The sequence below is a fragment of the Perissodus microlepis genome, chromosome 19, assembly GCF_051167445.1.
Source record: "Perissodus microlepis isolate ML-2025 ecotype Zambia chromosome 19, ASM5116744v1, whole genome shotgun sequence".
In the NCBI taxonomy this organism is placed as follows: Eukaryota; Metazoa; Chordata; class Actinopteri; order Cichliformes; family Cichlidae; genus Perissodus; species Perissodus microlepis.
Window position 1 is genome coordinate 10,871,856 of NC_140479.1, and position 24,803 is coordinate 10,896,658.

The 24,803-nt window shown below is 41.9% G+C and overlaps 1 protein-coding gene across 1 annotated transcript in view; it reads right to left on the minus strand.

Annotated features, from left to right (window-relative positions):
* LOC146365535 (uncharacterized) overlaps positions 1–24,803 on the minus strand; it is a 33,510-nt gene that overhangs the window by 2,955 nt on the left and 5,752 nt on the right. The window contains exons 20-111 of the mRNA XM_084914692.1: positions 24,660–24,754; positions 24,527–24,552; positions 24,350–24,371; positions 24,229–24,256; positions 24,036–24,120; positions 23,769–23,915; positions 23,470–23,681; positions 23,279–23,382; positions 23,071–23,189; positions 22,801–22,968; positions 22,385–22,584; positions 22,174–22,286; positions 21,921–22,027; positions 21,546–21,713; positions 21,130–21,329; positions 20,919–21,031; positions 20,660–20,766; positions 20,285–20,452; positions 19,869–20,068; positions 19,658–19,770; positions 19,405–19,511; positions 19,116–19,292; positions 18,662–18,870; positions 18,470–18,564; positions 18,337–18,362; positions 18,160–18,181; positions 18,039–18,066; positions 17,846–17,930; positions 17,579–17,725; positions 17,280–17,491; positions 17,089–17,192; positions 16,881–16,999; positions 16,611–16,778; positions 16,195–16,394; positions 15,984–16,096; positions 15,731–15,837; positions 15,356–15,523; positions 14,940–15,139; positions 14,729–14,841; positions 14,470–14,576; positions 14,095–14,262; positions 13,679–13,878; positions 13,468–13,580; positions 13,215–13,321; positions 12,926–13,102; positions 12,472–12,680; positions 12,280–12,374; positions 12,147–12,172; positions 11,970–11,991; positions 11,849–11,876; positions 11,656–11,740; positions 11,389–11,535; positions 11,090–11,301; positions 10,899–11,002; positions 10,691–10,809; positions 10,421–10,588; positions 10,005–10,204; positions 9,794–9,906; positions 9,541–9,647; positions 9,166–9,333; positions 8,750–8,949; positions 8,539–8,651; positions 8,280–8,386; positions 7,905–8,072; positions 7,489–7,688; positions 7,278–7,390; positions 7,025–7,131; positions 6,736–6,912; positions 6,282–6,490; positions 6,090–6,184; positions 5,957–5,982; positions 5,780–5,801; positions 5,659–5,686; positions 5,466–5,550; positions 5,199–5,345; positions 4,900–5,111; positions 4,709–4,812; positions 4,501–4,619; positions 4,231–4,398; positions 3,815–4,014; positions 3,604–3,716; positions 3,351–3,457; positions 2,976–3,143; positions 2,560–2,759; positions 2,349–2,461; positions 2,090–2,196; positions 1,715–1,882; positions 1,299–1,498; positions 1,088–1,200; positions 835–941; positions 546–722; positions 92–300 (exon numbers count right to left, since the gene is read on the minus strand). Of these exons, the coding sequence (XP_084770818.1) occupies positions 92–300; positions 546–722; positions 835–941; positions 1,088–1,200; positions 1,299–1,498; positions 1,715–1,882; positions 2,090–2,196; positions 2,349–2,461; positions 2,560–2,759; positions 2,976–3,143; positions 3,351–3,457; positions 3,604–3,716; positions 3,815–4,014; positions 4,231–4,398; positions 4,501–4,619; positions 4,709–4,812; positions 4,900–5,111; positions 5,199–5,345; positions 5,466–5,550; positions 5,659–5,686; positions 5,780–5,801; positions 5,957–5,982; positions 6,090–6,184; positions 6,282–6,490; positions 6,736–6,912; positions 7,025–7,131; positions 7,278–7,390; positions 7,489–7,688; positions 7,905–8,072; positions 8,280–8,386; positions 8,539–8,651; positions 8,750–8,949; positions 9,166–9,333; positions 9,541–9,647; positions 9,794–9,906; positions 10,005–10,204; positions 10,421–10,588; positions 10,691–10,809; positions 10,899–11,002; positions 11,090–11,301; positions 11,389–11,535; positions 11,656–11,740; positions 11,849–11,876; positions 11,970–11,991; positions 12,147–12,172; positions 12,280–12,374; positions 12,472–12,680; positions 12,926–13,102; positions 13,215–13,321; positions 13,468–13,580; positions 13,679–13,878; positions 14,095–14,262; positions 14,470–14,576; positions 14,729–14,841; positions 14,940–15,139; positions 15,356–15,523; positions 15,731–15,837; positions 15,984–16,096; positions 16,195–16,394; positions 16,611–16,778; positions 16,881–16,999; positions 17,089–17,192; positions 17,280–17,491; positions 17,579–17,725; positions 17,846–17,930; positions 18,039–18,066; positions 18,160–18,181; positions 18,337–18,362; positions 18,470–18,564; positions 18,662–18,870; positions 19,116–19,292; positions 19,405–19,511; positions 19,658–19,770; positions 19,869–20,068; positions 20,285–20,452; positions 20,660–20,766; positions 20,919–21,031; positions 21,130–21,329; positions 21,546–21,713; positions 21,921–22,027; positions 22,174–22,286; positions 22,385–22,584; positions 22,801–22,968; positions 23,071–23,189; positions 23,279–23,382; positions 23,470–23,681; positions 23,769–23,915; positions 24,036–24,120; positions 24,229–24,256; positions 24,350–24,371; positions 24,527–24,552; positions 24,660–24,754 (11,952 nt within the window). The remainder of the gene's footprint in view (positions 1–91; positions 301–545; positions 723–834; positions 942–1,087; positions 1,201–1,298; positions 1,499–1,714; positions 1,883–2,089; positions 2,197–2,348; positions 2,462–2,559; positions 2,760–2,975; positions 3,144–3,350; positions 3,458–3,603; positions 3,717–3,814; positions 4,015–4,230; positions 4,399–4,500; positions 4,620–4,708; positions 4,813–4,899; positions 5,112–5,198; positions 5,346–5,465; positions 5,551–5,658; positions 5,687–5,779; positions 5,802–5,956; positions 5,983–6,089; positions 6,185–6,281; positions 6,491–6,735; positions 6,913–7,024; positions 7,132–7,277; positions 7,391–7,488; positions 7,689–7,904; positions 8,073–8,279; positions 8,387–8,538; positions 8,652–8,749; positions 8,950–9,165; positions 9,334–9,540; positions 9,648–9,793; positions 9,907–10,004; positions 10,205–10,420; positions 10,589–10,690; positions 10,810–10,898; positions 11,003–11,089; positions 11,302–11,388; positions 11,536–11,655; positions 11,741–11,848; positions 11,877–11,969; positions 11,992–12,146; positions 12,173–12,279; positions 12,375–12,471; positions 12,681–12,925; positions 13,103–13,214; positions 13,322–13,467; positions 13,581–13,678; positions 13,879–14,094; positions 14,263–14,469; positions 14,577–14,728; positions 14,842–14,939; positions 15,140–15,355; positions 15,524–15,730; positions 15,838–15,983; positions 16,097–16,194; positions 16,395–16,610; positions 16,779–16,880; positions 17,000–17,088; positions 17,193–17,279; positions 17,492–17,578; positions 17,726–17,845; positions 17,931–18,038; positions 18,067–18,159; positions 18,182–18,336; positions 18,363–18,469; positions 18,565–18,661; positions 18,871–19,115; positions 19,293–19,404; positions 19,512–19,657; positions 19,771–19,868; positions 20,069–20,284; positions 20,453–20,659; positions 20,767–20,918; positions 21,032–21,129; positions 21,330–21,545; positions 21,714–21,920; positions 22,028–22,173; positions 22,287–22,384; positions 22,585–22,800; positions 22,969–23,070; positions 23,190–23,278; positions 23,383–23,469; positions 23,682–23,768; positions 23,916–24,035; positions 24,121–24,228; positions 24,257–24,349; positions 24,372–24,526; positions 24,553–24,659; positions 24,755–24,803) is intronic.

Here is a 24,803-nt window from a genome sequence, read left to right on the forward strand (position 1 = left end):
GAAGAAAAGAATTCATTGTGACTTGTCAGGAGCCTCAGCTTGGCATTGTGCACACTCAAATGTCTAACTGTGGATATCAGAAATATCTTACACAGCCTGGTAGGATTCACAGCTGATGTTACTGGGGATCACCCGCAAGCTGCTAGGAAGGATGCTCGGCATCACAGGAACCAAATAAACCTGGAACCACTGTTGATAGTCTTCTGGCTGAAAGTCTTTAAGCTGAGGAGCAAGGGCTGTCAAGGTCAGGTTCAAAATGGTGTCTCGCACATCTGGATTTTGGATGAGGGTGACATTTCTCTGAAAAGAGAAGGGGATCATAATAAGGTCAGAGAGGAAGTTCTGAAGTCTTTGTGGAAATGCGGAGATGAGGGGGAGCTTATCTAAACTAAATCTTTGTACTTCTGTACAGCAGGGATGCCTCAAGGCATGAAGCATATCAGAAATGGATCATTTTGAGTTAAACACTTGAGCAGGTTTATGAAAGAACACTGTTAACATTTGTTGATGTTTGCGCTGAGGTAAGGTTACCAATGAGAATTCACCTGCTTGTTGATGTTTGCAAAGGCCTGGAAGAATTGGTTGAGCTGCTCATAATCACTGGGCTCTGTCAAGCTTGTCAACACCTCCCTTACAACATGTGCATCGTTTAAAGCACCACTGTTTGGATCTAGGATTAGATCAGCCTTCTGCGATGGTGAAAGAACGTCCAGAACTGCCAGCTATGGATACAAAAAAGTAGAATTCATGAAATGCATGTCTTTTGTATAATTTCCAGAAATTTACTTTGCTATTCTCAAGAAAGACAGGAAGAGTAATAAGAGTAAAGCTTACCGTAGAGATGTTGAAGTCTTTGAGGTCAGAGTATGATGTATATTGGACAAATGGACCCAGATTTGCTTTAACCCATTGGGCATCACTCTCATTTTGTTGCCTGCAAGCTAAGGCATGCAGACAAAAGTTAGGATGTGCTCAATTTAGCAAGGTTTGTGACTGGTAGAGATGAAAGAATTTAAGTTTTTTGTCTGAGTGCTTTTCAAGACATTTCACACTGGAAAGCACATACCGCACCCTATGTCTGCCCTACCTGGCTCATTGATGGCATTTTCAGCATTTCTTAGGTAGCCCAGCAGACCATGTGTGATCTCTTGCCGTCTGTACAGTGGCATCTTCTGGATAACTAAAGCCAACCCACTCACGCTGCAACAGTTGAAAGAAAACGTTCTCATGCTGTTCTTTGTCACTATTGTCATTTTCTGTTATAACAAAATCTTGATTGCTCCAAGAAAGCTACTCACATGACTTGGTAGTTTGTGCAGCTGATGTTTGTGGTTGTGTTTATGAGCATTTCTGGAGTAAAACTGGCAAGGATAGGAATCAGTTTCACATGGAACCAAAGTTCATAGTCGTTTGTCGTGAAAGTGGAGAAATGTGGACTGATGACGATGAAGGTCGCATTCATGATCCGATCTCTCACAACAGGCTGGAAATGTGGGGTCTGTCATATTAAAGTGGAAAAAGACATAAGCAAAGGTGAGATTGCATGTTGGAAGTACACCCATACAACATGGTACAAAGGCTGTAACCATTTGTTTTCTAAGATACAATAGCCAACAATGGATGTAGCGGTTGAGACCGATGTTTTATTCTGTGTTTACTTCTGGAATCAAATATCCACATTGTCCTCCTTCACCCTTTTAGGAGGCTAGCCTACCTGTCCATTGGCTGTCAGCTGTGTCAGGAATTCATCCACATTTTTTAGAGCGTTGCCCTCTTCAAGTTGTTCAAACACAAGATCAATAAAATCTGTGTTATTTGAGGCTCCAGAGCTCAGTAGCAGCTGTGCCACCTCAGAGGGATTGAGCGTTGACAACAATCCAGCCTACAACAGGGAATCAACATTATATCAGACAGCAGTAATGACCAATGCTATGGGTAAAGGATTAGAGTTTGCAACCAAAGAAAGTGTGCTCTATGATTTGCTTGTATTTTTGATATGGCAAAATAAACTCCTGTGTTTGTCTTCTTAAGTCTACAATTTTGTTTTCCTGTTCTTAAGGGAGGACTAGAAGTGCAATGTAGGGCTTACCGTAGAGATGTTGAAGTCTTTGAGGTCAGAGTATGATGTATATTGGACGAATGGACCCAGATTTGCTTTAACCCATTGGGCATCACTCTCATTTTGTTGCCTGCAACCTAAGGCATGCAAACAAAAGTTAGGATGTGCCAAATTTAGGAAGGTTTTTGACAGCTAGACATGAAAGAATTTGTAGGCAAGTTTTTTGTCTGAGTGCTTTTCAAGACATTTCACACTGGAAAGCACATAACGCACCCTATGTCTACCCTACCTGGGTCATTGATGGCATTTTCAGCATTTCTTAGATAGCCCAGCAGACCATGTGTGATCTCTTGCCGTCTGTACAGTGGCATCTCCTGGATAACTAAAGCCAACCCACGCACACTGCAACAGTTAAAAGAAAACGTTCTCATGCTGTTCTTTGTCACTATTGTCATTTTCATTTGCAACAAAATCTTGATTGCTCCAAGAAAACTACTCACATGACTTGGTAGTTTGTGCAGCTGATGTTTGTGGTTGTGTTTATGAGCATTTCTGGAGTAAAACTGGCAAGGATAGGAATCAGTTTCACATGGAACCAAAGTTCATAGTCGTTTGTCGTGAAAGTGGAGAAATGTGGACTGATGATGATGAAGGTCGTATTCATGACCCGATCTCTCACAACAGGCTGGAAATGTGGGGTCTGTCATATTAAAGTGTAAAAAGACATAAGCAAAGGTGAGATTGCATGTTGGAAGTACACCCATACAACATGGTACAAAGGCTGTAACCATTTGTTTTCTAAGATACAATAGCCAACAATGGATGTAGCGGTTGAGACCAATGTCTTATTCTGTGTTTACTTCTGGAATCAAATATCCGCATTGTCCTCCTTCACCCTTTTAGGAGGCTAGCCTACCTGTCCATTGGCTGTCAGTTGTGTCAGGAATTCATCCACATTTTTTAGAGCGTTGCCCTCTTCAAGTTGTTTAAACACAAGATCAATAAAATCTGTGTTATTTGAGGCTCCAGAGCTCAGTAGCAGCTGTGCCACCTCAGAGGGATTGAGCGTTGACAACAATCCAGCCTACAACAGGGAATCAACGTAATATCAGACAGCAGTAATGACCAATGCTATGGGTAAAGGATTAGAGTTTGCAACCAAAGAAAGTGTGCTCTATGATTTTCTTGTATTTTTGATATGGCAAAATAAACTCTTGTGTTTGCCTTCTTAAGTCTACAATTTTGTTTTCCTGTTCTTAAGGGAGGACTAGAAGTGCAATGTAGGGCTTACCGTAGAGATGTTGAAGTCTTTGAGGTCAGAGTACGCTGTATATTGGACGAATGGACCCAGATTTGCTTTAACCCATTGGGCATCACTCTCATTTTGTTGCCTGCAAGCTAAGGCATGCAGACAAAAGTTAGGATGTGCTCAATTTAGCAAGATTTGCGACTAGTAGAGATGAAAGAATTTAAGTTTTTTGTCTGAGTGCTTTTCAAGACATTTCACACTGGAAAGCACATAACGCACCCTATGTCTGCCCTACCTGGCTCATTGATGGCGTTTTCAGCATTTCTTAGGTAGCCCAGCAGACCATGTGTGATCTCTTGCCGTCTGTACAGTGGCATCTCCTGGATAACTAAAGCCAACCCACTCACACTGCAACAGTTGAAAGAAAACGTTCTCATGCTGTTCTTTGTCACTATTGTCATTTTCATTTGCAACAAAATCTTGATTGCTCCAAGAAAACTACTCACATGACTTGGTAGTTCATGCAGCGGATGTTTGTGGTTGTGTTTATGAGCATTTCTGGAGTAAAACTGGCAAGGATAGGAATCAGTTTCACATGGAACCAAAGTTCATAGTCGTTTGTTGTGAAAGTGGAGAAATGTGGACTGATGACGATGAAGGTCGCATTCATGATCCGATCTCTCACAACAGGCTGGAAAATTGGCATCTGTGAAATTGAGGTGGAAAAGAAGCTAAGCAATACAGAGACTGCATATTGCAAATGTACTCATACAACATGGCACAAAGGCTGCAATCAATTCTTTTCTATGACAGACTCCTTGAAGACTTGTGTAGTGCTTTAGCAAATGTCTTATTCTGTCTTATCCTGCTGGAATAAAACACCAGGATTTTCCTCAATCACCCTTTTAGAAGCCTAGCATACCTGTCCATTGGCTTTCAGTTGTGTGAGGAATCCATCCACATTTTTTAGAGCGTTGCCCTCTTGCAGTCGCTCAAACACACGATCAATCAAATCTGTGTTATTGGAGGCTCCCAAACTCAGTACCAGCTGTGCCACCTGAGAAGGACTGAGGACTGACAACAATTCAGCCTACAAAAGAGAACCAGCATAATATCAGACAGCAGTCATGGAAATGTTCTGGGTAAAAGAATTCCGTTTACAGGAAGATGTACATCTGCAGTTGGCACTCACCGCGGACAAATTAGGATTGAAGGCTTCCAAGTCCTGCACAGTTGCAAAATCAGAGAAGTCGCCAAGGTTTGCCTTTAGCCACGCTTGGCTCCCTGTGATAGATGAGACACAGCCAGGATCTGCAGAAAAAGGAAGAAAGTTATTGACAGGGTAATATACCACATGTTGTCATGGAAAAACCAAAGTGAGCTTGAGTTTCTCCTTTTACCTGTTGAGTCATTTCTTGACAAGAACGGTTTGATGAAGTGAGTGAAGACTGCTTGCTGTGTGTCTCTGTCCATGGATGCCTTTTGGCTTCCAAATGCCTGAATGCTACATTTGAGAGAAAGCTTTCAACATCTAAACTTCTAGTCAACTGCAAGTTTGCAGAATAGAGCAATATGTCTCATATTTACTTACACAGTCTGGTATGTCTGGCAGCTGAAGTTTTTGGGGCTAAGGCAAAATAGGAAGTTGAAAGATGGAACGGCCAGAAACGAACGGATCTTTGTCTTGAACCAGCTGGTAATGAACTCCTCACTCTGTAGTTGTGCCTGGCTGAAGTTGTCAATTCTCACTTCTCCAAGAGCCTCGAGCACATTTGATGAGGTCGGGTAGGTGTTGTTGCCGGCCTTGAATTGGCAGAAAAATAATTGTAGCTGGACCCAAACTTCACGCAGGGAAATGGCAATATTGTGAAAATGTGATTTTGTACTTACCATGTTAGCAAATGTATCAAGGGCCTGGTCCAGTACAGCAGAGGCTTTTTGGAAGAAAAGCTTCCAGACTTCTACTGGGTATATGTTTTGGCTTTTCAGTGTGCAGTTCAGCAGTGTGACCAAGTTGCTGGATGTGAGATAGGGAGCCTTGAAAAAGAAAATTGACAAAGAATACAGCCATTTTGTCAGAGCTCATGGAGATTTGTCTCAGGACCATGATGGGGCAAAATCCATGTTCTGTTTTTGGAGTTTAAAAAGGAATCTTACAGAGGAACAGGCATGTTCTGTGATGGTGAAATTGCACAGGGCTGCCGAGGAATTGCCAGCTGACAGGATTTGCTCAAGTTTTGAACTGTGGAACAAGCACAATAAATTGAAATCCAATGTCCCCTTAATTACACTGTGTTAACGAATTTTACCTAGACAGAATCAACATTGAACAAAACGGCATTTCACCCACCTATCAACTCCATTACAAATGAGATTCACTGTGAAAAGAGACTGGTTGTGTGTCAGATAATAGTCCTTCAGAATGCATTTATATCCTTAGAGTTGAAATGTGTACTTCTAGACAGACTTACCGTGAACTGGGGTAACCTTGCACTGAAGACAAAGAAAATATGATTGTTAGTATAGTGGAAACATCTTCTTCAAGTGTAAATACCTTGACTTTGTCACAGTTGGCCCAATTAGTGTGCCAAACCTGGATCAAATATTGGATAACCCATGTAAGACACCCCCCAAAAAACTAATCTTACCACAAAGGAAGCTGGAACTGAGCAGCCTGTTTGAGAAGAAAAAGAAAGGAAATAAATCAATGGAGTAGTCATTACAGTGCTGGTACTGGGCTTTTGAGAAAAGTTTAGTCAGGAAAGCCTATTTGCCACATACGTGGGAATGTGTCCTGGAGGTACTGCTTGCTTGATCTCACGCCCTGTGAAAGGTCCAGTGGCAATGCTGCCAAACTCTGCGCAAGACCATCGTATCTAAAGGAAGAAAAGAATTCATTGTGACTTGTCAGGAGCCTCAGCTTGGCATTGTGCACACCCAAATGTCTAACTGTGGATATCAGAAATATCTTACACAGCCTGGTAGGATTCACAGCTGATGTTACTGGGGATCACCCGCAAGCTGCTAGGAAGGATGCTCGGCATCACAGGAACCAAATAAACCTGGAACCACTGTTGATAGTCTTCTGGCTGAAAGTCTTTAAGCTGAGGAGCAAGGGCTGTCAAGGTCAGGTTCAAAATGGTGTCTCGCACATCTGGATTTTGGATGAGGGTGACATTTCTCTGAAAAGAGAAGGGGATCATAATAAGGTCAGAGAGGAAGTTCTGAAGTCTTTGTGGAAATGCGGAGATGAGGGGGAGCTTATCTAAACTAAATCTTTGTACTTCTGTACAGCAGGGATGCCTCAAGGCATGAAGCATATCAGAAATGGATCATTTTGAGTTAAACACTTGAGCAGGTTTATGAAAGAACACTGTTAACATTTGTTGATGTTTGCGCTGAGGTAAGGTTACCAATGAGAATTCACCTGCTTGTTGATGTTTGCAAAGGCCTGGAAGAATTGGTTGAGCTGCTCATAATCACTGGGCTCTGTCAAGCTTGTCAACACCTCCCTTACAACATGTGCATCGTTTAAAGCACCACTGTTTGGATCTAGGATTAGATCAGCCTTCTGCGATGGTGAAAGAACGTCCAGAACTGCCAGCTATGGATACAAAAAAGTAGAATTCATGAAATGCATGTCTTTTGTATAATTTCCAGAAATTTACTTTGCTATTCTCAAGAAAGACAGGAAGAGTAATAAGAGTAAAGCTTACCGTAGAGATGTTGAAGTCTTTGAGGTCAGAGTATGATGTATATTGGACAAATGGACCCAGATTTGCTTTAACCCATTGGGCATCACTCTCATTTTGTTGCCTGCAAGCTAAGGCATGCAGACAAAAGTTAGGATGTGCTCAATTTAGCAAGGTTTGTGACTGGTAGAGATGAAAGAATTTAAGTTTTTTGTCTGAGTGCTTTTCAAGACATTTCACACTGGAAAGCACATACCGCACCCTATGTCTGCCCTACCTGGCTCATTGATGGCATTTTCAGCATTTCTTAGGTAGCCCAGCAGACCATGTGTGATCTCTTGCCGTCTGTACAGTGGCATCTTCTGGATAACTAAAGCCAACCCACTCACGCTGCAACAGTTGAAAGAAAACGTTCTCATGCTGTTCTTTGTCACTATTGTCATTTTCTGTTATAACAAAATCTTGATTGCTCCAAGAAAGCTACTCACATGACTTGGTAGTTTGTGCAGCTGATGTTTGTGGTTGTGTTTATGAGCATTTCTGGAGTAAAACTGGCAAGGATAGGAATCAGTTTCACATGGAACCAAAGTTCATAGTCGTTTGTCGTGAAAGTGGAGAAATGTGGACTGATGACGATGAAGGTCGCATTCATGATCCGATCTCTCACAACAGGCTGGAAATGTGGGGTCTGTCATATTAAAGTGTAAAAAGACATAAGCAAAGGTGAGATTGCATGTTGGAAGTACACCCATACAACATGGTACAAAGGCTGTAACCATTTGTTTTCTAAGATACAATAGCCAACAATGGATGTAGCGGTTGAGACCAATGTCTTATTCTGTGTTTACTTCTGGAATCAAATATCCGCATTGTCCTCCTTCACCCTTTTAGGAGGCTAGCCTACCTGTCCATTGGCTGTCAGTTGTGTCAGGAATTCATCCACATTTTTTAGAGCGTTGCCCTCTTCAAGTTGTTTAAACACAAGATCAATAAAATCTGTGTTATTTGAGGCTCCAGAGCTCAGTAGCAGCTGTGCCACCTCAGAGGGATTGAGCGTTGACAACAATCCAGCCTACAACAGGGAATCAACATTATATCAGACAGCAGTAATGACCAATGCTATGGGTAAAGGATTAGAGTTTGCAACCAAAGAAAGTGTGCTCTATGATTTGCTTGTATTTTTGATATGGCAAAATAAACTCCTGTGTTTGTCTTCTTAAGTCTACAATTTTGTTTTCCTGTTCTTAAGGGAGGACTAGGAGTGCAATGTAGGGCTTACCGTAGAGATGTTGAAGTCTTTGAGGTCAGAGTACGCTGTATATTGGACGAATGGACCCAGATTTGCTTTAACCCATTGGGCATCACTCTCATTTTGTTGCCTGCAAGCTAAGGCATGCAAACAAAAGTTAGGATGTGCCAAATTTAGGAAGGTTTTTGACAGCTAGACATGAAAGAATTTGTGGGCAAGTTTTTTGTCTGAGTGCTTTTCAAGACATTTCACACTGGAAAGCACATAACGCACACTATGTCTACCCTACCTTGGTCATTGATGGCATTTTCAGCATTTCTTAGATAGCCCAGCAGACCATGTGTGATCTCTTGCCGTCTGTACAGTGGCATCTCCTGGATAACTAAAGCCAACCCACGCACACTGCAACAGTTAAAAGAAAACGTTCTCATGCTGTTCTTTGTCACTATTGTCATTTTCATTTGCAACAAAATCTTGATTGCTCCAAGAAAACTACTCACATGACTTGGTAGTTTGTGCAGCTGATGTTTGTGGTTGTGTTTATGAGCATTTCTGGAGTAAAACTGGCAAGGATAGGAATCAGTTTCACATGGAACCAAAGTTCATAGTCGTTTGTCGTGAAAGTGGAGAAATGTGGACTGATGATGATGAAGGTCGTATTCATGACCCGATCTCTCACAACAGGCTGGAAATGTGGGGTCTGTCATATTAAAGTGTAAAAAGACATAAGCAAAGGTGAGATTGCATGTTGGAAGTACACCCATACAACATGGTACAAAGGCTGTAACCATTTGTTTTCTAAGATACAATAGCTAACAATGGATGTAGCGGTTGAGACCAATGTCTTATTCTGTGTTTACTTCTGGAATCAAATATCCGCATTGTCCTCCTTCACCCTTTTAGGAGGCTAGCCTACCTGTCCATTGGCTGTCAGTTGTGTCAGGAATTCATCCACATTTTTTAGAGCGTTGCCCTCTTCAAGTTGTTTAAACACAAGATCAATAAAATCTGTGTTATTTGAGGCTCCAGAGCTCAGTAGCAGCTGTGCCACCTCAGAGGGATTGAGCGTTGACAACAATCCAGCCTACAACAGGGAATCAACGTAATATCAGACAGCAGTAATGACCAATGCTATGGGTAAAGGATTAGAGTTTGCAACCAAAGAAAGTGTGCTCTATGATTTGCTTGTATTTTTGATATGGCAAAATAAACTCCTGTGTTTGTCTTCTTAAGTCTACAATTTTGTTTTCCTGTTCTTAAGGGAGGACTAGAAGTGCAATGTAGGGCTTACCGTAGAGATATTGAAGTCTTTGAGGTCAGAGTACGCTGTATATTGGACGAATGGACCCAGATTTGCTTTAACCCATTGGGCATCACTCTCATTTTGTTGCCTGCAAGCTAAGGCATGCAGACAAAAGTTAGGATGTGCTCAATTTAGCAAGATTTGCGACTAGTAGAGATGAAAGAATTTAAGTTTTTTGTCTGAGTGCTTTTCAAGACATTTCACACTGGAAAGCACATAACGCACCCTATGTCTGCCCTACCTGGCTCATTGATGGCATTTTCAGCATTTCTTAGGTAGCCCAGCAGACCATGTGTGATCTCTTGCCGTCTGTACAGTGGCATCTCCTGGATAACTAAAGCCAACCCACTCACACTGCAACAGTTGAAAGAAAACGTTCTCATGCTGTTCTTTGTCACTATTGTCATTTTCATTTGCAACAAAATCTTGATTGCTCCAAGAAAACTACTCACATGACTTGGTAGTTCATGCAGCGGATGTTTGTGGTTGTGTTTATGAGCATTTCTGGAGTAAAACTGGCAAAGATAGGAATCAGTTTCACATGGAACCAAAGTTCATAGTCGTTTGTTGTGAAAGTGGAGAAATGTGGACTGATGACGATGAAGGTCGCATTCATGATCCGATCTCTCACAACAGGCTGGAAAATTGGCATCTGTGAAATTGAGGTGGAAAAGAAGCTAAGCAATACAGAGACTGCATATTGCAAATGTACTCATACAACATGGCACAAAGGCTGCAATCAATTCTTTTCTATGACAGACTCCTTGAAGACTTGTGTAGCGCTTTAGCAAATGTCTTATTCTGTCTTATCCTGCTGGAATAAAACACCAGGATTTTCCTCAATCACCCTTTTAGAAGCCTAGCATACCTGTTCATTGGCTGTCAGTTGTGTGAGGAATCCATCCACATTTTTTAGAGCGTTGCCCTCTTGCAGTCGCTCAAACACACGATCAATCAAATCTGTGTTATTGGAGGCTCCCAAACTCAGTACCAGCTGTGCCACCTGAGAAGGACTGAGGACTGACAACAATTCAGCCTACAAAAGAGAACCAGCATAATATCAGACAGCAGTCATGGAAATGTTCTGGGTAAAAGAATTCCGTTTACAGGAAGATGTACATCTGCAGTTGGCACTCACCGCGGACAAATTAGGATTGAAGGCTTCCAAGTCCTGCACAGTTGCAAAATCAGAGAAGTCGCCAAGGTTTGCCTTTAGCCACGCTTGGCTCCCTGTGATAGATGAGACACAGCCAGGATCTGCAGAAAAAGCAAGAAAGTTATTGACAGGGTAATATACCACATGTTGTCATGGAAAAACCAAAGTGAGCTTGAGTTTCTCCTTTTACCTGTTGAGTCATTTCTTGACAAGAACGGTTTGATGAAGTGAGTGAAGACTGCTTGCTGTGTGTCTCTGTCCATGGATGCCTTTTGGCTTCCAAATGCCTGAATGCTACATTTGAGAGAAAGCTTTCAACATCTAAACTTCTAGTCAACTGCAAGTTTGCAGAATAGAGCAATATGTCTCATATTTACTTACACAGTCTGGTATGTCTGGCAGCTGAAGTTTTTGGGGCTAAGGCAAAATAGGAAGTTGAAAGATGGAACGGCCAGAAACGGACGGATCTTTGTCTTGAACCAGCTGGTAATGAACTCCTCACTCTGTAGTTGTGCCTGGCTGAAGTTGTCAATTCTCACTTCTCCAAGAGCCTCGAGCACATTTGACGAGGTCGGGTAGGTGTTGTTGCCGGCCTTGAATTGGCAGAAAAATAATTGTAGCTGGACCCAAACTTCACGCAGGGAAACGGCAATATTGTGAAAATGTGATTTTGTACTTACCATGTTAGCAAATGTCTCAAGGGCCTGGTCCAGTACAGCAGAGGCTTTTTGGAAGAAAAGCTTCCAGACTTCTACTGGGTATATGTTTTGGCTTTTCAGTGTGCAGTTCAGCAGTGTGACCAAGTTGCTGGGTGTGAGATAGGGAGCCTTGAAAAAGAAAATTGACAAAGAATACAGCCATTTTGTCAGAGCTCATGGAGATTTGTCTCAGGACCATGATGGGGCAAAATCCATGTTCTGTTTTTGGAGTTTAAAAAGGAATCTTACAGAGGAACAGGCATGTTCTGTGATGGTGAAATTGCACAGGGCTGCCGAGGAATTGCCAGCTGACAGGATTTGCTCAAGTTTTGAACTGTGGAACAAGCACAATAAATTGAAATCCAATGTCCCCTTAATTACACTGTGTTAACGAATTTTACCTAGACAGAATCAACATTGAACAAAACGGCATTTCACCCACCTATCAACTCCATTACAAATGAGATTCACTGTGAAAAGAGAATGGTTGTGTGTCAGATAATAGTCCTTCAGAATGCATTTATATCCTTAGAGTTGAAATGTGTACTTCTAGACAGACTTACCGTGAACTGGGGTAACCTTGCACTGAAGACAAAGAAAATATGATTGTTAGTATAGTGGAAACATCTTCTTCAAGTGTAAATACCTTGACTTTGTCACAGTTGGCCCAATTAGTGTGCCAAACCTGGATCAAATATTGGATAACCCATGTAAGACACCCCCCAAAAAACTAATCTTACCACAAAGGAAGCTGGAACTGAGCAGCCTGTTTGAGAAGAAAAAGAAAGGAAATAAATCAATGGAGTAGTCATTACAGTGCTGGTACTGGGCTTTTGAGAAAAGTTTAGTCAGGAAAGCCTATTTGCCACATACGTGGGAATGTGTCCTGGAGGTACTGCTTGCTTGATCTCACGCCCTGTGAAAGGTCCAGTGGCAATGCTGCCAAACTCTGCGCAAGACCATCGTATCTAAAGGAAGAAAAGAATTCGTTGTGACTTGTCAGGAGCCTCAGCTTGGCATTGTGCACACCCAAATGTCTAACTGTGGATATCAGAAATATCTTACACAGCCTGGTAGGATTCACAGCTGATGTTACTGGGGATCACCCGCAAGCTGCTAGGAAGGATGCTCGGCATCACAGGAACCAAATAAACCTGGAACCACTGTTGATAGTCTTCTGGCTGAAAGTCTTTAAGCTGAGGAGCAAGAGCTGTCAAGGTCAGGTTCAAAATGGTGTCTCGCACATCTGGATTTTGGATGAGGGTGACATTTCTCTGAAAAGAGAAGGGGATCATAATAAGGTCAGAGAGGAAGTTCTGAAGTCTTTGTGGAAATGCGGAGATGAGGGGGAGCTTATCTAAACTAAATCTTTGTACTTCTGTACAGCAGGGATGCCTCAAGGCATGAAGCATATCAGAAATGGATCATTTTGAGTTAAACACTTGAGCAGGTTTATGAAAGAACACTGTTAACATTTGTTGATGTTTGCGCTGAGGTAAGGTTACCAATGAGAATTCACCTGCTTGTTGATGTTTGCAAAGGCCTGGAAGAATTGGTTGAGCTGCTCATAATCACTGGGCTCTGTCAAGCTTGTCAACACCTCCCTTACAACATGTGCATCGTTTAAAGCACCACTCTTTGGATCTAGGATTAGATCAGCCTTCTGCGATGGTGAAAGAACGTCCAGAACTGCCAGCTATGGATACAAAAAAGTAGAATTCATGAAATGCATGTCTTTTGTATAATTTCCAGAAATTTACTTTGCTATTCTCAAGAAAGACAGGAAGAGTAATAAGAGTAAAGCTTACCGTAGAGACGTTGAAGTCTTTGAGGTCAGAGTATGATGTATATTGGACAAATGGACCCAGATTTGCTTTAACCCATTGGGCATCACTCTCATTTTGTTGCCTGCAAGCTAAGGCATGCAGACAAAAGTTAGGATGTGCTCAATTTAGCAAGGTTTGTGACTGGTAGAGATGAAAGAATTTAAGTTTTTTGTCTGAGTGCTTTTCAAGACATTTCACACTGGAAAGCACATACCGCACCCTATGTCTGCCCTACCTGGCTCATTGATGGCATTTTCAGCATTTCTTAGGTAGCCCAGCAGACCATGTGTGATCTCTTGCCGTCTGTACAGTGGCATCTTCTGGATAACTAAAGCCAACCCACTCACGCTGCAACAGTTGAAAGAAAACGTTCTCATGCTGTTCTTTGTCACTATTGTCATTTTCTGTTATAACAAAATCTTGATTGCTCCAAGAAAGCTACTCACATGACTTGGTAGTTTGTGCAGCTGATGTTTGTGGTTGTGTTTATGAGCATTTCTGGAGTAAAACTGGCAAGGATAGGAATCAGTTTCACATGGAACCAAAGTTCATAGTCGTTTGTCGTGAAAGTGGAGAAATGTGGACTGATGACGATGAAGGTCGCATTCATGATCCGATCTCTCACAACAGGCTGGAAATGTGGGGTCTGTCATATTAAAGTGGAAAAAGACATAAGCAAAGGTGAGATTGCATGTTGGAAGTACACCCATACAACATGGTACAAAGGCTGTAACCATTTGTTTTCTAAGATACAATAGCCAACAATGGATGTAGCGGTTGAGACCGATGTTTTATTCTGTGTTTACTTCTGGAATCAAATATCCACATTGTCCTCCTTCACCCTTTTAGGAGGCTAGCCTACCTGTCCATTGGCTGTCAGCTGTGTCAGGAATTCATCCACATTTTTTAGAGCGTTGCCCTCTTCAAGTTGTTCAAACACAAGATCAATAAAATCTGTGTTATTTGAGGCTCCAGAGCTCAGTAGCAGCTGTGCCACCTCAGAGGGATTGAGCGTTGACAACAATCCAGCCTACAACAGGGAATCAACATTATATCAGACAGCAGTAATGACCAATGCTATGGGTAAAGGATTAGAGTTTGCAACCAAAGAAAGTGTGCTCTATGATTTGCTTGTATTTTTGATATGGCAAAATAAACTCCTGTGTTTGTCTTCTTAAGTCTACAATTTTGTTTTCCTGTTCTTAAGGGAGGACTAGAAGTGCAATGTAGGGCTTACCGTAGAGATGTTGAAGTCTTTGAGGTCAGAGTACGCTGTATATTGGACGAATGGACCCAGATTTGCTTTAACCCATTGGGCATCACTCTCATTTTGTTGCCTGCAAGCTAAGGCATGCAAACAAAAGTTAGGATGTGCCAAATTTAGGAAGGTTTTTGACAGCTAGACATGAAAGAATTTGTAGGCAAGTTTTTTGTCTGAGTGCTTTTCAAGACATTTCACACTGGAAAGCACATAACGCACCCTATGTCTACCCTACCTGGGTCATTGATGGCATTTTCAGCATTTCTTAGATAGCCCAGCAGACCATGTGTGATCTCTTGCCGTCTGTACAGTGGCATCTCCTGGATAACTAAAGCCAACCCACGCACACTGCAACAGTTAAAAGAAAACGTTCTCATGCTGTTCTTTGTCACTATTGTCATTTTCATTTGCAACAAAATCTTGATTGCTCCAAGAAAACTACTCACATGACTTGGTAGTTTGTGCAGCTGATGTTTGTGGTTGTGTTTATGAGCATTTCTGGAGTAAAACTGGCAAGGATAGGAATCAGTTTCACATGGAACCAAAGTTCATAGTCGTTTGTCGTGAAAGTGGAGAAATGTGGACTGATGATGATGAAGGTCGTATTCATGACCCGATCTCTCACAACAGGCTGGAAATGTGGGGTCTGTCATATTAAAGTGTAAAAAGACATAAGCAAAGGTGAGATTGCATGTTGGAAGTACACCCATACAACATGGTACAAAGGCTGTAACCATTTGTTTTCTAAGATACAATAGCCAACAATGGATGTAGTGGTTGAGACCAATGTCTTATTCTGTGTTTACTTCTGGAATCAAATATCCGCATTGTCCTCCTTCACCCTTTTAGGAGGCTAGCCTACCTGTCCATTGGCTGTCAGTTGTGTCAGGAATTCATCCACATTTTTTAGAGCGTTGCCCTCTTCAAGTTGTTTAAACACAAGATCAATAAAATCTGTGTTATTTGAGGCTCCAGAGCTCAGTAGCAGCTGTGCCACCTCAGAGGGATTGAGCGTTGACAACAATCCAGCCTAGAACAGGGAATCAACGTAATATCAGACAGCAGTAATGACCAATGCTATGGGTAAAGGATTAGAGTTTGCAACCAAAGAAAGTGTGCTCTATGATTTGCTTGTATTTTTGATATGGCAAAATAAACTCCTGTGTTTGTCTTCTTAAGTCTACAATTTTGTTTTCCTGTTCTTAAGGGAGGACTAGAAGTGCAATGTAGGGCTTACCGTAGAGATGTTGAAGTCTTTGAGGTCAGAGTACGCTGTATATTGGACGAATGGACCCAGATTTGCTTTAACCCATTGGGCATCACTCTCATTTTGTTGCCTGCAAGCTAAGGCATGCAGACAAAAGTTAGGATGTGCTCAATTTAGCAAGATTTGCGACTAGTAGAGATGAAAGAATTTAAGTTTTTTGTCTGAGTGCTTTTCAAGACATTTCACACTGGAAAGCACATAACGCACCCTATGTCTGCCCTACCTGGCTCATTGATGGCATTTTCAGCATTTCTTAGGTAGCCCAGCAGACCATGTGTGATCTCTTGCCGTCTGTACAGTGGCATCTTCTGGATAACTAAAGCCAACCCACTCACACTGCAACAGTTGAAAGAAAACGTTCTCATGCTGTTCTTTGTCACTATTGTCATTTTCATTTGCAACAAAATCTTGATTGCTCCAAGAAAACTACTCACATGACTTGGTAGTTCATGCAGCGGATGTTTGTGGTTGTGTTTATGAGCATTTCTGGAGTAAAACTGGCAAGGATAGGAATCAGTTTCACATGGAACCAAAGTTCATAGTCGTTTGTTGTGAAAGTGGAGAAATGTGGACTGATGACGATGAAGGTCGCATTCATGATCCGATCTCTCACAACAGGCTGGAAAATTGGCATCTGTGAAATTGAGGTGGAAAAGAAGCTAAGCAATACAGAGACTGCATATTGCAAATGTACTCATACAACATGGCACAAAGGCTGCAATCAATTCTTTTCTATGACAGACTCCTTGAAGACTTGTGTAGCGCTTTAGCAAATGTCTTATTCTGTCTTATCCTGCTGGAATAAAACACCAGGATTTTCCTCAATCACCCTTTTAGAAGCCTAGCATACCTGTTCATTGGCTGTCAGTTGTGTGAGGAATCCATCCACATTTTTTAGAGCGTTGCCCTCTTGCAGTCGCTCAAACACACGATCAATCAAATCTGTGTTATTGGAGGCTCCCAAACTCAGTACCAGCTGTGCCACCTGAGAAGGACTGAGGACTGACAACAATTCAGCCTACAAAAGAGAACCAGCATAATATCAGACAGCAGTCATGGAAATGTTCTGGGTAAAAGAATTCCGTTTACAGGAAGATGTACATCTGCAGTTGGCACTCACCGCAGACAAATTAGGATTGAAGGCTTCCAAGTCCTGCACAGTTGCAAAATCAGAGAAGTCGCCAAGGTTTGCCTTTAGCCACGCTTGGCTCCCTGTGATAGATGAGACACAGCCAGGATCTGCAGAAAAAGCAAGAAAGTTATTGACAGGGTAATATACCACATGTTGTCATGGAAAAACCAAAGTGAGCTTGAGTTTCTCCTTTTACCTGTTGAGTCATTTCTTGACAAGAACGGTTTGATGAAGTGAGTGAAGACTGCTTGCTGTGTGTCTCTGTCCATGGATGCCTTTTGGCTTCCAAATGCCTGAATGCTACATTTGAGAGAAAGCTTTCAACATCTAAACTTCTAGTCAACTGCAAGTTTGCAGAATAGAGCAATATGTCTCATATTTACTTACACAGTCTGGTATGTCTGGCAGCTGAAGTTTTTGGGGCTAAGGCAAAATAGGAAGTTGAAAGATGGAACGGCCAGAAACGGACGGATCTTTGTCTTGAACCAGCTGGTAATGAACTCCTCACTCTGTAGTTGTGCCTGGCTGAAGTTGTCAATTCTCACTTCTCCAAGAGCCTCGAGCACATTTGACGAGGTCGGGTAGGTGTTGTTGCCGGCCTTGAATTGGCAGAAAAATAATTGTAGCTGGACCCAAACTTCACGCAGGGAAACGGCAATATTGTGAAAATGTGATTTTGTACTTACCATGTTAGCAAATGTCTCAAGGGCCTGGTCCAGTACAGCAGAGGCTTTTTGGAAGAAAAGCTTCCAGACTTCTACTGGGTATATGTTTTGGCTTTTCAGTGTGCAGTTCAGCAGTGTGACCAAGTTGCTGGGTGTGAGATAGGGAGCCTTGAAAAAGAAAATTGACAAAGAATACAGCCATTTTGTCAGAGCTCATGGAGATTTGTCTCAGGACCATAATGGGGCAAAACCCATGTTCTGTTTTTGGAGTTTAAAAAGGAATCTTACAGAGGAACAGGCATGTTCTGTGATGGTGAAATTGCACAGGGCTGCCGAGGAATTGCCAGCTGACAGGATTTGCTCAAGTTTTGAACTGTGGAACAAGCACAATAAATTGAAATCCAATGTCCCCTTAATTACACTGTGTTAACGAATTTTACCTAGACAGAATCAACATTGAACAAAACGGCATTTCACCCACCTATCAACTCCATTACAAATGAGATTCACTGTGAAAAGAGAATGGTTGTGTGTCAGATAATAGTCCTTCAGAATGCATTTATATCCTTAGAGTTGAAATGTGTACTTCTAGACAGACTTACCGTGAACTGGGGTAACCTTGCACTGAAGACAAAGAAAATATGATTGTTAGTATAGTGGAAACATCTTCTTCAAGTGTAAATACCTTGACTTTGTCACAGTTGGCCCAATTAGTGTGCCAAACCTGGATCAAATATTGGATAACCCATGTAAGACACCCCCCAAAAAACTAATCTTACCACAAAGGAAGCTGGAACTGAGCAGCCTGTTTGAGAAGAAAAAGAAAGGAAATAAATCAATGGAGTAGTCATTACAGTGCTGGTACTGGGCTTTTGAGAAAAGTTTAGTCAGGAAAGCCTATTTGCCACATACGTGGGAATGTGTCCTGGAGGTACTGCTTGCTTGATCTCACGCCCTGTGAAAGGTCCAGTGGCAATGCTGCCAAACTCTGCGCAAGACCATCGTATCTAAAGGAAGAAAAGAATTCATTGTGACTTGTCAGGAGCCTCAGCTTGGCATTGTGCACACCCAAATGTCTAACTGTGGATATCAGAAATATCTTACACAGCCTGGTAGGATTCACAGCTGATGTTACTGGGGATCACCCGCAAGCTGCTAGGAAGGATGCTCGGCATCACAGGAACCAAATAAACCTGGAACCACTGTTGATAGTCTTCTGGCTGAAAGTCTTTAAGCTGAGGAGCAAGGGCTGTCAAGGTCAGGTTCAAAATGGTGTCTCGCACATCTGGATTTTGGATGAGGGTGACATTTCTCTGAAAAGAGAAGGGGATCATAATAAGGTCAGAGAGGAAGTTCTGAAGTCTTTGTGGAAATGCGGAGATGAGGGGGAGCTTATCTAAACTAAATCTTTGTACTTCTGCACAGCAGGGATGCCTCAAGGCATGAAGCATATCAGAAATGGATCATTTTGAGTTAAACACTTGAGCAGGTTTATGAAAGAACACTGTTAACATTTGTTGATGTTTGCGCTGAGGTAAGGTTACCAATGAGAATTCACCTGCTTGTTGATGTTTGCAAAGGCCTGGAAGAATTGGTTGAGCTGCTCATAATCACTGGGCTCTGTCAAGCTTGTCAACACCTCCCTTACAACATGTGCATCGTTTAAAGCACCACTGTTTGGATCTAGGATTAGATCAGCCTTCTGCGATGGTGAAAGAACGTCCAGAACTGCCAGCTATGGATACAAAAAAGTAGAATTCATGAAATGCATGTCTTTTGTATAATTTCCAGAAATTTACTTTGCTATTCTCAAGAAAGACAGGAAGAGTAATAAGAGTAAAGCTTACCGTAGAGATGTTGAAGTCTTTGAGGTCAGAGTATGATGTATATTGGACAAATGGACCCAGATTTGCTTTAACCCATTGGGCATCACTCTCATTTTGTTGCCTGCAAGCTAAGACATGTAGACAAAAGTTAGGATGTGCTCAATTTAGCAAGGTTTGTGACTGGTAGAGATGAAAGAATTTAAGTTTTTTGTCTGAGTGCTTTTCAAGACATTTCACACTGGAAAGCACATACCGCACCCTATGTCTGCCCTACCTGGCTCATTGATGGCATTTTCAGCATTTCTTAGGTAGCCCAGCAGACCATGTGTGATCTCTTGCCGTCTGTACAGTGGCATCTTCTGGATAACTAAAGCCAACCCACTCACGCTGCAACAGTTGAAAGAAAACGTTCTCATGCTGTTCTTTGTCACTATTGTCATTTTCTGTTATAACAAAATCTTGATTGCTCCAAGAAAGCTACTCACATGACTTGGTAGTTTGTGCAGCTGATGTTTGTGGTTGTGTTTATGAGCATTTCTGGAGTAAAACTGGCAAGGATAGGAATCAGTTTCACATGGAACCAAAGTTCATAGTCGTTTGTCGTGAAAGTGGAGAAATGTGGACTGATGACGATGAAGGTCGCATTCATGATCCGATCTCTCACAACAGGCTGGAAATGTGGGGTCTGTCATATTAAAGTGTAAAAAGACATAAGCAAAGGTGAGATTGCATGTTGGAAGTACACCCATACAACATGGTACAAAGGCTGTAACCATTTGTTTTCTAAGATACAATAGCCAACAATGGATGTAGCGGTTGAGACCGATGTTTTATTCTGTGTTTACTTCTGGAATCAAATATCCACATTGTCCTCCTTCACCCTTTTAGGAGGCTAGCCTACCTGTCCATTGGCTGTCAGCTGTGTCAGGAATTCATCCACATTTTTTAGAGCGGTGCCCTCTTCAAGTTGTTCAAACACAAGATCAATAAAATCTGTGTTATTTGAGGCTCCAGAGCTCAGTAGCAGCTGTGCCACCTCAGAGGGATTGAGCGTTGACAACAATCCAGCCTACAACAGGGAATCAACATTATATCAGACAGCAGTAATGACCAATGCTATGGGTAAAGGATTAGAGTTTGCAACCAAAGAAAGTGTGCTCTATGATTTGCTTGTATTTTTGATATGGCAAAATAAACTCCTGTGTTTGTCTTCTTAAGTCTACAATTTTGTTTTCCTGTTCTTAAGGGAGGACTAGAAGTGCAATGTAGGGCTTACCGTAGAGATGTTGAAGTCTTTGAGGTCAGAGTATGATGTATATTGGACGAATGGACCCAGATTTGCTTTAACCCATTGGGCATCACTCTCATTTTGTTGCCTGCAAGCTAAGGCATGCAAACAAAAGTTAGGATGTGCCAAATTTAGGAAGGTTTTTGACAGCTAGACATGAAAGAATTTGTGGGCAAGTTTTTTGTCTGAGTGCTTTTCAAGACATTTCACACTGGAAAGCACATAACGCACCCTATGTCTACCCTACCTGGGTCATTGATGGCATTTTCAGCATTTCTTAGATAGCCCAGCAGACCATGTGTGATCTCTTGCCGTCTGTACAGTGGCATCTCCTGGATAACTAAAGCCAACCCACGCACACTGCAACAGTTAAAAGAAAACGTTCTCATGCTGTTCTTTGTCACTATTGTCATTTTCATTTGCAATAAAATCTTGATTGCTCCAAGAAAACTACTCACATGACTTGGTAGTTTGTGCAGCTGATGTTTGTGGTTGTGTTTATGAGCATTTCTGGAGTAAAACTGGCAAGGATAGGAATCAGTTTCACATGGAACCAAAGTTCATAGTCGTTTGTCGTGAAAGTGGAGAAATGTGGACTGATGATGATGAAGGTCGTATTCATGACCCGATCTCTCACAACAGGCTGGAAATGTGGGGTCTGTCATATTAAAGTGGAAAAAGACATAAGCAAAGGTGAGATTGCATGTTGGAAGTACACCCATACAACATGGTACAAAGGCTGTAACCATTTGTTTTCTAAGATACAATAGCCAACAATGGATGTAGCGGTTGAGACCAATGTCTTATTCTGTGTTTACTTCTGGAATCAAATATCCGCATTGTCCTCCTTCACCCTTTTAGGAGGCTAGCCTACCTGTCCATTGGCTGTCAGTTGTGTCAGGAATTCATCCACATTTTTTAGAGCGTTGCCCTCTTCAAGTTGTTTAAACACAAGATCAATAAAATCTGTGTTATTTGAGGCTCCAGAGCTCAGTAGCAGCTGTGCCACCTCAGAGGGATTGAGCGTTGACAACAATCCAGCCTACAACAGGGAATCAACATTATATCAGACAGCAGTAATGACCAATGCTATGGGTAAAGGATTAGAGTTTGCAACCAAAGAAAGTGTGCTCTATGATTTGCTTGTATTTTTGATATGGCAAAATAAACTCCTGTGTTTGTCTTCTTAAGTCTACAATTTTGTTTTCCTGTTCTTAAGGGAGGACTAGAAGTGCAATGTAGGGCTTACCGTAGAGATGTTGAAGTCTTTGAGGTCAGAGTACGCTGTATATTGGACGAATGGACCCAGATTTGCTTTAACCCATTGGGCATCACTCTCATTTTGTTGCCTGCAAGCTAAGGCATGCAGACAAAAGTTAGGATGTGCTCAATTTAGCAAGATTTGCGACTAGTAGAGATGAAAGAATTTAAGTTTTTTGTCTGAGTGCTTTTCAAGACATTTCACACTGGAAAGCACATAACGCACCCTATGTCTGCCCTACCTGGCTCATTGATGGCATTTTCAGCATTTCTTAGGTAGCCCAGCAGACCATGTGTGATCTCTTGCCGTCTGTACAGTGGCATCTCCTGGATAACTAAAGCCAACCCACTCACACTGCAACAGTTGAAAGAAAACGTTCTCATGCTGTTCTTTGTCACTATTGTCATTTTCATTTGCAACAAAATCTTGATTGCTCCAAGAAAACTACTCACATGACTTGGTAGTTCATGCAGCGGATGTTTGTGGTTGTGTTTATGAGCATTTCTGGAGTAAAACTGGCAAGGATAGGAATCAGTTTCACATGGAACCAAAGTTCATAGTCGTTTGTTGTGAAAGTGGAGAAATGTGGACTGATGACGATGAAGGTCGCATTCATGATCCGATCTCTCACAACAGGCTGGAAAATTGGCATCTGTGAAATTGAGGTGGAAAAGAAGCTAAGCAATACAGAGACTGCATATTGCAAATGTACTCATACAACATGGCACAAAGGCTGCAATCAATTCTTTTCTATGACAGACTCCTTGAAGACTTGTGTAGCGCTTTAGCAAATGTCTTATTCTGTCTTATCCTGCTGGAATAAAACACCAGGATTTTCCTCAATCACCCTTTTAGAAGCCTAGCATACCTGTCCATTGGCTGTCAGTTGTGTGAGGAATCCATCCACATTTTTTAGAGCGTTGCCCTCTTGCAGTCGCTCAAACACACGATCAATCAAATCTGTGTTATTGGAGGCTCCCAAACTCAGTACCAGCTGTGCCACCTGAGAAGGACTGAGGACTGACAACAATTCAGCCTACAAAAGAGAACCAGCATAATATCAGACAGCAGTCATGGAAATGTTCTGGGTAAAAGAATTCCGTTTACAGGAAGATGTACATCTGCAGTTGGCACTCACCGCGGACAAATTAGGATTGAAGGCTTCCAAGTCCTGCACAGTTGCAAAATCAGAGAAGTCGCCAAGGTTTGCCTTTAGCCACGCTTGGCTCCCTGTGATAGATGAGACACAGCCAGGATCTGCAGAAAAAGCAAGAAAGTTATTGACAGGGTAATATACCACATGTTGTCATGGAAAAACCAAAGTGAGCTTGAGTTTCTCCTTTTACCTGTTGAGTCATTTCTTGACAAGAACGGTTTGATGAAGTGAGTGAAGACTGCTTGCTGTGTGTCTCTGTCCATGGATGCCTTTTGGCTTCCAAATGCCTGAATGCTACATTTGAGAGAAAGCTTTCAACATCTAAACTTCTAGTCAACTGCAAGTTTGCAGAATAGAGCAATATGTCTCATATTTACTTACACAGTCTGGTATGTCTGGCAGCTGAAGTTTTTGGGGCTAAGGCAAAATAGGAAGTTGAAAGATGGAACGGCCAGAAACGGACGGATCTTTGTCTTGAACCAGCTGGTAATGAACTCCTCACTCTGTAGTTGTGCCTGGCTGAAGTTGTCAATTCTCACTTCTCCAAGAGCCTCGAGCACATTTGACGAGGTCGGGTAGGTGTTGTTGCCGGCCTTGAATTGGCAGAAAAATAATTGTAGCTGGACCCAAACTTCACGCAGGGAAACGGCAATATTGTGAAAATGTGATTTTGTACTTACCATGTTAGCAAATGTCTCAAGGGCCTGGTCCAGTACAGCAGAGGCTTTTTGGAAGAAAAGCTTCCAGACTTCTACTGGGTATATGTTTTGGCTTTTCAGTGTGCAGTTCAGCAGTGTGACCAAGTTGCTGGGTGTGAGATAGGGAGCCTTGAAAAAGAAAATTGACAAAGAATACAGCCATTTTGTCAGAGCTCATGGAGATTTGTCTCAGGACCATAATGGGGCAAAATCCATGTTCTGTTTTTGGAGTTTAAAAAGGAATCTTACAGAGGAACAGGCATGTTCTGTGATGGTGAAATTGCACAGGGCTGCCGAGGAATTGCCAGCTGACAGGATTTGCTCAAGTTTTGAACTGTGGAACAAGCACAATAAATTGAAATCCAATGTCCCCTTAATTACACTGTGTTAACGAATTTTACCTAGACAGAATCAACATTGAACAAAACGGCATTTCACCCACCTATCAACTCCATTACAAATGAGATTCACTGTGAAAAGAGAATGGTTGTGTGTCAGATAATAGTCCTTCAGAATGCATTTATATCCTTAGAGTTGAAATGTGTACTTCTAGACAGACTTACCGTGAACTGGGGTAACCTTGCACTGAAGACAAAGAAAATATGATTGTTAGTATAGTGGAAACATCTTCTTCAAGTGTAAATACCTTGACTTTGTCACAGTTGGCCCAATTAGTGTGCCAAACCTGGATCAAATATTGGATAACCCATGTAAGACACCCCCCAAAAAACTAATCTTACCACAAAGGAAGCTGGAACTGAGCAGCCTGTTTGAGAAGAAAAAGAAAGGAAATAAATCAATGGAGTAGTCATTACAGTGCTGATACTGGGCTTTTGAGAAAAGTTTAGTCAGGAAAGCCTATTTGCCACATACGTGGGAATGTGTCCTGGAGGTACTGCTTGCTTGATCTCACGCCCTGTGAAAGGTCCAGTGGCAATGCTGCCAAACTCTGCACAAGACCATCGTATCTAAAGGAAGAAAAGAATTCATTGTGACTTGTCAGGAGCCTCAGCTTGG